We start from the raw sequence: 9,432 nt of genomic DNA on the forward strand, positions 1-9,432 counted from the left end.
AGCGAGCACAGCAGTCCCACAGTGTTTTCAGCCTGGAATGCCACAATAGCACAGTGTGGTTGGAGCACCTTGGGGTCCTAGGGATGATGATGGTGACTGAGGGAGGCAGAAGAGACTAGCCCGGGAGTCAGAGCCTAAACCCCAGGGCTAGCGGGGCTTTCCTCAGGCTTGAAACATTGGAAAAGACGGAGATTCTGCAAAAGCAGAGGCTTCAAAGGTATTTGTATGTTCACTTGCATCCAGAAATTCCTGGTCAGGTCCAGGTCCCAGGGAACAGAGCTGAGATCATCCTGTTCAATCAGACCTTCCTGGAACCTTGCCTTCTGTCACTTATCTCCCCTTAGTTATGTGATCTCCACCCCCACTTGGAGTACCATGTGGAGAAGGCACATCCATCCTCACCTGCCACACTTTCAGCTCTTCTCCAGCCTAAAAGCCTCAAGTTCCTAGGGACAGTAGATCTTATCACTATCATGCACTGTTATTCAAATTCTCCTTGACTGGAGATTTTAAAAAAGTTTAATAAACCATTTCATTACAATGGTTAGCTAGTTAAGTATCTTTACTCAATGTCAGTTTCCCAGATAAGCATCATTTGAAGACCCAAGCTGCATCAAGTGACCCTTTTAACGAGGTCAATGATTCGTCATGCATTCGAAAGCTCTGGAGAGACCAAGAGAAAACATACAATAACCCACACCTCCCCCACAGTCATTATATAGAAAAGAGAGAAAGTGCCCAGTCCCACCGCGTGCCCCTTTTGTGCTGATCCTGCTAACGCAGCAGCCCTCCTGCTATATAGACCCTGCTCCCAGCCCTACACACCCAATAGCACCATCCCATCTGAACCGCCAACACCAGCCATGGGGAAGGTGAGTCCAAGGCATGCAGGACCTCAGGAAGGACCTGCCCTTGGGTCCAGGCCCCATCAGGCCTCTCTCTGAGCCTTGCCTTACCTTACAGATCACCTTCTATGAGGACCGCGGCTTCCGGGGCCGCCACTATGAGTGCAGCAGCGACCACTCCAACCTGCAGCCCTACTTCAGCCGCTGCAACTCTGTGCGCGTGGACAGTGGCTGCTGGATGCTCTATGAGCAGCCCAACTTCGGAGGCTGCCAGTACTTCCTGAGGCGTGGGGACTACCCCGACTACCAGCAGTGGATGGGTTTCAGCGACTCCATCCGCTCCTGCCGCCTCATCCCCCACGTGAGTCCCTTCCTACATCCCTGTGGCCTTCGATCTCATCTTCTCCCTCATCTAGTTATACTTTGAGCTGAGGGATGGGGTGGCCGCCACCTTCCTTGTGGGGATTCTCTAGGATTCAGGGAAATGCAGCAAACCTTTGACACTTGAAAGCCCTTAAGATAGACCCATATTAGGCCTCGAGAACTGCTCCTCAGTTTTCCCATTTAGCAGAAATGTCTGCGGTTTCCTTTGGTGAGTCCTGTGTGTGTGCCAGGCTTTGTAAAGGTCAAATTTGGCCGTACACACAAGTCCTCTTGGAAGCTATAATATACTGAATGCATGGAATGATGGGAGTTTATCAGCAGCTGTTCTTTCCTCAAACTGTGTTGCTTATGAGAATCCTTCCCACAGAGGGAGCGGGTGGTGGAAAAAGATCCTGGACAGTAGTACCTGCTGAGTAGGGGCAGAGACAGAGTGGGGTCAAGATAACAGGGTAGTCAGGACAGGCAGCCTGAACTTCCTTTGCTGTCAACAGTTTACACTCTTGATCTGCACAGGCCTTTTGTTTGGGACTTTGTAAATGTGATTTGCCAGAACACATTAGAACTGAGAGTTGAACTCCAATCTTTTGTTCATTTATTTCCATTTCATTGCTGTGTTTACCTGGATCTTCGGAATGCACCCAAGGCTAGCCCCAAACTTCCGGTGTATTACAGTCTGACCCCCAACTCTCAAACTTGGGATCCTCCTACCTCTGCCTCTGAAAGGCTGAGACTGTAGATGTGCACCACCACAGCCCCTCTCAACCTAAATTTTAAGGTGCCCTTGATCTCTAGGATAGATGGAGGAGAGGGTGTGGGTCGAGCTTTACTGGAGGAGCCATCAATCTGTGACTTACATGGCGTTGACAGCTGTTATTTGACTTTTTGAATTTCGTCCCCTTTGGTATAGAAAAGATAAGGGACTCCCATCCCCCAGGCAGCACGTGCTGGATTACCAGGCTCAGGTCAGGTTTTCTCACACCCTCTTGTCTACTCTGTGTGTCCCACAGTCCAGCTCTCACAGGATCAGGATCTACGAACGTGAGGACTACAGAGGCCAGATGGTAGAGATCACCGACGACTGCTCCCACCTCCAGGACCGCTTCCACTTCAGTGACTTCTATTCCTTCCACGTGCTGGAGGGCTACTGGGTCCTCTACGAGATGCCCAACTACCAAGGGCGGCAGTACCTGTTGAGGCCGCAAGAATACAGGCGCTACCACGACTGGGGTGCCATGAATGCCAGGGTGGGCTCCCTGAGGAGAATCATGGATTTCTATTGAAATTTCTTACTCTGCCCTTTCATCATTTGGAAGCTAATAAAATATTTCCTGTGTGTTCCATGCAGTAATGGAGTCCTCTGGCTTTTGTTTTTTGTTTTTTGTTTTTTTTTTTTTTTTTTTTTTCAGCCTTCTTGGAAGGGCACAGCTAAATTGCAGACAGGAAAAATATGGCTGTTCTTATATTCAGTGGGTGTTGTACTATGAGAAACCAGGAGCTCAGCCTCAGGAACCTGGACCCCAACCACTAACTAGCTGTATGTGGTAGGGCAAGCCACTTGGCATTTCTGTGCCTCAGTTTCCTAATTTGTGAAGATGGGAGTAATAATACTCTTCTCTGGAGTCTCTGGTGTGGATTGCATGTGTTTGCTTTTTTCTGTCATGGACAGTGGCTTTGCTCTAACCGTATCCCGGACGGAAGCTGTTCTATAAGCTCCCATGTAGAGCGTTCGCTTTCATCCTTCGTGCTCTCATTTGAAACTCTTTTGGGGTGGTTGAATGAAAGAGAATGGTGAATAAAACTGCATCAGTGCGAGGCAGAATTAGAGAGTTATCTGTTAGCATAGTCGTGCCTGATACATCCAAAAAGTCCAAAACTTGGGGCTGAATGAAGAGGTGTTTAAATATTTTATATGCTAAGAACACAGATTTAGGAACCAAGGGCCTTCTTTTGTATTATTATTTTTTAATCTATTTTACATAACGACCAGTTTCCCCTCCCTCCTCTCGTCCCTCCACCCACCCCCTTACTTCCCATCTACCCTCCTCCCCATCCACTCTTCTATCCTCTCCATTCAAAGAGAGGCAGGCCTCCAATGGGCTTGATGGTATATCATGTTGAGGTCGGACCAAGCTCTTCCCCCCTTTATCAGGCTAAAGGAAGTAATCCAGCATGGGGAACGGGTTCCCAAAAGTCAGCTAAGAGTCAGGGACAGGTCATGATCTCACTGCCACTGTTAGGAGCCTCACAAACAGACCAAGCTACACAATGGTCACACACATGTAGAGGGCCTAGGTTGGTCCCATGCAGGCTCCCTAAGTCCAGAGTCCCTCAGCTCCCAGAACCCTCTTTTAAAAGAAGCCAGAAGACTCTTTCAAATGTCATTTATAATGGAGCTGTACAGCACTTGGTGATGTGGGCTGGTGGAAACAGGTACACACTGTGTAGAGTAAAGGCTGAGAGTACGTGGTTAGGGAAACACACAGCAGCACTGCAAAGCTCATAAGCACATCGTGGAACTGGCAGATATTATCCTCAAACTTGGAGCAATCTTTCTGACACTGAGTTCACAAATAGATTTTGGTAACAATTCCTTCAGTAAAAAAGGAAAAGAGGAACTTGGGGTGGGGGCTTGTTTGGGGAAACTCAAGATGATTTTTCTGCAAGGAGTCATGAAATGAAATCAAGCAAGCATTCTGTCATACCAAAGGGTTCTCTGTATGTACAAATACTGTATTTTATATATTTGTATGAAAAGGGGAAAAAGCGAATTTCTATACAGCTCATGGATTTTTGCTTTAATAATGAAAACGACAACTCTTAGAAGTAAATTCATGGTGAACTAAATAACTGATTATGTAATAAGGACTGCAAATTATTTTATTTTTTAAAAATCAGTATTATTTTATTTATTTTTTGGAGGTTATAATTTGCACTTTCCCTGTCCTTTCTTGGAGCAAAAATATTTTCTGCTTCAATAAAAATACCAATCAGCAAGCAAATACACTGCCTCCAAAATCTCAAACATTAGAATACAATAGTTAGATTATTTTTGACTGATATTTTACTCACCCAATATACTTTCAAGCTCCAAGATAGCTGGAGAATCTCTGAAGACATATTAAAGTAGTTGTGTCTAGTGCACATGTGGATATAAACATTTGAGGTGAGTTTAGTTTGAGGGAAGATATCTCCTAGGCATAAAATAGCCACCACAATCTAAAGACTCAGTTTGGAAAGCATAAATATCCCCTTAATATGTTTGCATATAACTTAATATTTAAATAATAGTATTTTATATATTAGACTGAATAAAACATACATTAAATGAAAACTAAAACTTCACCCATACCTTTTAACTTTTTTTAATATAGCAATCTTTTAAAACTTTTAAAATATAAGTCTTAAATCTAAGATTATATTCCTTACAAGATTTCTCCTGAGCAGTGAGGATGGAGACATCCAGACAGGATAGAAGATGAGTGGGAATTTCTGCTCAGAAAGCACTCTAACCTTTGCATTTGCGTTCACGATGCTCTGGCACGAAACTGGGTTATTCTGAGAGTTTAATAGGATAGCAGGTAAAATGTTTAAGCATTATAATTAGTAATTCCCCTGTGAGGAGATGCTCAGTTAAACTAGAATTTTCACTTGTCATGGGTGAAGGAGAGGGAGAGGAGAGTGAGTCGTGCTCTCGTGTTGCAAGTGCCCCCTTGTAATGGTCCAATGAACTGAAATGTCAACAGCAAACATGGACTCCACTGAGACAGGTTACAGCCAATCCCTCCAGTCTGCTCCTTGTGCAGTGGTAGCTCTTCAGTTGCGATGCTTTCAGTCTGGAGTCTTGTTTAGTTGGCTTGCATACTAAATTCTGAAATGCCACAGATACTATCCTAACATATCTGTATCCCCTGAAAGATATAGCGTAGTGCATTGGCAGATGCAAGGATGAACAAAAATATGTGCCTTTGACAATCTCTGGCCTTACCTGGCCCACTATTTACAGTCACATAAAGGCAGTAGGAGGCACTTCTAGCATCTTTCCTTGGTACATTTTCTGTTTTTATCTCTACCCCACCATCTTCATGGTGCTTCTTTCTGTATTCACTTTATTTTTCAACTATTGAAGGATAATTGAAGAAGGAGAATCCTGGAGGCATTTTGCATAACAATGGGCCTAGAACAGCATAGATTTTTTAAAAAATTTTGTTGTTGTTGTTAGATCCAAATCATAAATTCTTACTCTAGATGAGAGGTAAAAATGAAATCCTGCATTTAGGTATAGGGAGAAAAGCCTTATTATGTAGCAATTTCTGAGGAGTTAGGATAAGATAGTCACCTACCAAACATTATTTGGACCAGGACAGTAAGAGCAATGTCAAAGTTACTGGTGGACAGTAGCAGGAAATGACAAAACCTGTACCAACCAGAAAGTACATGCCTTACCTAAAGGCATATGCACACAGGACTCTTAAAGCACATGGAAAATGCAATTTAGCCAATCCTAAGGGTGTTTTGTTTGCTATCTCTAAACAGATCGAGTCTGTCCTAAAAGTGAATACTTCAGGCCAAAAGAGACATGATTCTAAAGTCCCCATATATCACACTATTCCACCACAGTCTGTGTTATGCCTGATTTTTTCATGTTCCATTGATTTTCCATAGAGACTGTGCTGGAGAGGTTTATGTCAACTTACAGAGCCAATGTCATTGGAGAAGAGGGAAATTCAATTAAGAAATTGCCTCTATAAGATTGGACTCTGGGCAGACCTATAGGATATTTTCTTAATTAGTGATTAATTGGGGAGGGCCTAGCTAGCCATTGTGGGTGGTGCTATCCCTGGGTTTTGTAAGAAAGCAGGCTGAGCAAGCCATGAGGAGCAAGCCAGTCAGCAGCACTCCTCTATGGCCTCTGCATCAGCTGCTGCCTCCAGGTTCCCGCCTTGTTTGAGTTCCTGCCCTGACTTCCTCCAAGGGTGAGCAGTGATGTGGAAGTGTAAGCCAAATAAACCCTTCTCTTCTCAATTTGCTTTCGGTCATGGTGTTCTATCATAGCAACAGTAACCCTAATTAAGACTAAATGTATCCACATTCTCTGGGTTGGAAGTAATAAGAGCCACAGCAGAAATAAAAGTGGCCACACATCTATCAGAAACTGGGTAAGGATTCCACCTCAAATGCTCCCTGGCCTTATATGACCTGAGTAAAAGGCACTTCGAGCATCTTTCCTTTGTGCACTTCTTATCTCGCCCCCACCCCCATCTTCTCCCTGATTCTTTCAATGTATTCACTTTACTTTAAAACTATTGAAAGAAAATAAGACAAGATAGTGTCCAACCCAGATGGACAATTAAAGAAGGACCCCAGAGGTGTTTTTCCATGTCAATGGTGCAGCCACAGACACAGCTTTTTGTTAGCTCTAGAGAATAAATTGTCACCTGGACAAGAAGTAATAATGAAATCCTGCACTAAGTGTAGGACTCAAAGGGAGAGGTTTTTCCCTTCATGATGCAGAACAGCATTTGACAGTGTTTGTCAAGTAGCTAGCTAAGAGAAACTTCTTATAGAAATTTAAAACTAAAATTTAGAGAAATGGGGCATGGTTCATTCATGAACTATTTATTAGCATGCCTAGAAGGAAACATGAATACTCTATGCTGTCATTGTGAATAGGATGTTAATAGATGAAAAACAAAGAAAATATCACAAAGAAACTTTTTTTCAAATCAAATGCTGGTTTTCAAAATTCAGTTGAAGTCATTTTTTTTAAAAAACAAGATAAGACTCTGGAAAAGTTTCCAGGAGGCTTGCACTAAACGTGCAATTATTTTTATTCTGCCACATTTGTAGACACAGAGATAAGAGCTGTCAGAGAATGATGGAAAGAATTTTCTAAGTCATTGAGACCAAAATATTGATAAAAAAAAAACAACCAAATGTTAGGCTGATAAAGTGTTTACAGTGCTTGAGAGACAAAGGACTACTCTAATAAAAAATTACAGTTGTGATTAATTGTATGAAAACTGTTTGACCTGGCCAATGGAAGGGCTGCAGGTTACACTCAGTAATTCAATGGATATGAAGGCTGAAATATTTGATTCACATTAATATGCACTGATAACAGTTTAACCTTAGTAATGATGTGCATTTCTCATAGAATCATACAATCTCATGTGCGGTTCATATGTACTGGTACTGTTCTCTTATAAGTTTATATCAGACTGTGAACTGAATTCCCAGAAAAAAAAAAGCCACTACAAGTATGTTAAAGGTTCTACACACAAGGCTGATGAAGTGATTAGCACTTTGTGATTGTGCAGAGTTAGATGTTACGGTCCCAGAGTGAAACTGTCTTTGACTATTTTATTTCTTCAATAGCCATTCATTGCTTACCTCTGGGTTCTAACGAACATTCTTTCAACTATCAGGTAAAAACTTTGGCATGTATTAACAGACAACTAAGTTGTGCCAAATGACACGTAAAGAAGATGGTGAACAACTAAATTGAAGTGATCCCATCCTGGGCATCAGTGTTAACTGAGAGCAGAGGAGTTTGAGATTTTGTCAAATTTACACACACACACACACACACACACACACACACACACACACACACACACACACACACTTGGATGTCACTAGGATTCTTGAATTCTGAGCTCATAGAATCATAAAAAAAAGTATTGATGATTAGGATTATAGCAAGCACAAAAATGCTAATAAAATGATGGTGATAGTATCGCTAATTTTGAGGGCCATGATGTGCATATCATTAGTGTAGTTTATTCAACTTCCACCTATGCTTTCACTACTCTCATTTGTCATTGTCATGGTTACATTTTAATTGCTGTAACAAAACGCCATGACCAAGGCACTTTAATTTGATGTGTGGTTTTAGAGGGTTAGAAGTCTGACCGCAAAAGAAGGAACAGCTGAGAACTCACATTTTGATCTACAAACCACAAGGCAGAAAGAGAGTAGTGGGAATCACGTGAGTCTTTTGAACCCTCACAGCCCATCCCCAGTGACACAGCTCCTTCAACAAGACCATATTTTCTATTCCTTCCCAAACAGTTCCAGCAACTGAGAAACAAGTATTCAAATATGTGAGCCTATGGGGGTCATTCTCATTCCAATCACCACACATGGACAGTGTGGCACAGTCTAAGCCCTCCAGGATCCATACCCAAATTTTAAAATGGTTATTTAATTTTTTGCTCTTTTGAGTAAATTGTGATCATCTCTAACATACTGTTCCCAAGGCACCACATGAATTCAAACAGATTTTTTTTCTTTTGAGTGTTATTGATGAAGTATTAAAGGAAGAAACCTAGATTAGAAAGAAAATTCTCTCCTTTTAATTTCTGATAGTATGGTATGGATATTCCTCAAACACTATTGGCTGAATGCCCAACATCTGTCACCTCCAACTTTTGCCATTTGCAATACCCATCACCTCCTATGCCTATCCCTTTTTACATCTGTCGACTTCAACATGCATCACCTGCTTCCTTGTTCTTATGTCATCATACTACAGTACACCGCCTGGGTCTTGTGTTCTGTAACGTTTAGGCAAGCTAGTCTCATTCAAGCTAAAAAACTAGTCACTAGTTCCACATCTGGTATGTTAATTCTGCCTGACTATCCAATAAATGAACTCAGTTTTAAGCCACACAAGTTATGGTACTCTTTCATGACTGGTATCAGACAAAAGTTGATACATCAGGGCTCAGTTATTGGCTCAATGATAAAAAACATTTGTTCTTTCAGAGGATCGGAGTTTGGTTGCCAGACCCCACTGGTAGCTCACAAGCCACCCATAACTTTAGATCCAGGGGAGTTTATTGCTTCTTTTGACCTTTATGGGTACCATGTACATATGCAGCACAGAGATTTACATGCAGGCAAAACACTCATATCCATAAAATAAGTAAATCTAAAAAAGGAAAAGGCTGACATGTGGTCTAAATGTCCCAATCAGATTTAAAAAAAAAAATCATGTTATTTTACGGCACTAATAAAACTTTCCCTTTGTTCTGGCAGGTCACCTGAGTCACTGTGTTGTTTATCCGGGGATCTATAAGGCACATTTGAGTATTTGAGAAGCTGAGTTATTCATTTAATAAAGCCAACACATGGAAGAAAGAAAAAAATTACAGAAACTGCAGAGAAGCCATAGTTCCTGTTGAACTAAGTGCAGCACTTA

The 9,432-nt window shown here is 42.0% G+C and overlaps 1 protein-coding gene across 1 annotated transcript; it reads left to right on the forward strand.

The window, feature by feature from the left end:
* Window positions 1-863: 863 nt before the first annotated feature.
* On the forward strand, window positions 864-2,509 carry LOC128117325 (gamma-crystallin E-like). The gene is made up of 3 exons (XM_052749246.1): window positions 864-872; window positions 964-1,206; window positions 2,237-2,509. Exons 1-3 carry the CDS (start codon window positions 864-866, stop codon window positions 2,507-2,509), a joined length of 525 nt encoding a protein of 174 aa, XP_052605206.1.
* Window positions 2,510-9,432: the final 6,923 nt, after the last annotated feature.

Source organism: Peromyscus californicus, unplaced genomic scaffold, assembly GCF_007827085.1.
Source record: "Peromyscus californicus insignis strain IS unplaced genomic scaffold, ASM782708v3 Scaffold_21__1_contigs__length_65335640, whole genome shotgun sequence".
Classification (NCBI taxonomy): Eukaryota; Metazoa; Chordata; class Mammalia; order Rodentia; family Cricetidae; genus Peromyscus; species Peromyscus californicus.

Excerpts from the sequence above, each read along its gene's own strand:
- LOC128117325 (XM_052749246.1), top strand. Across the intron at positions 1,207-2,236 it reads CCTGCCGCCTCATCCCCCAC|TCCAGCTCTCACAGGATCAG; the intron begins GTGAGTCCCTTC and ends TGTGTCCCACAG.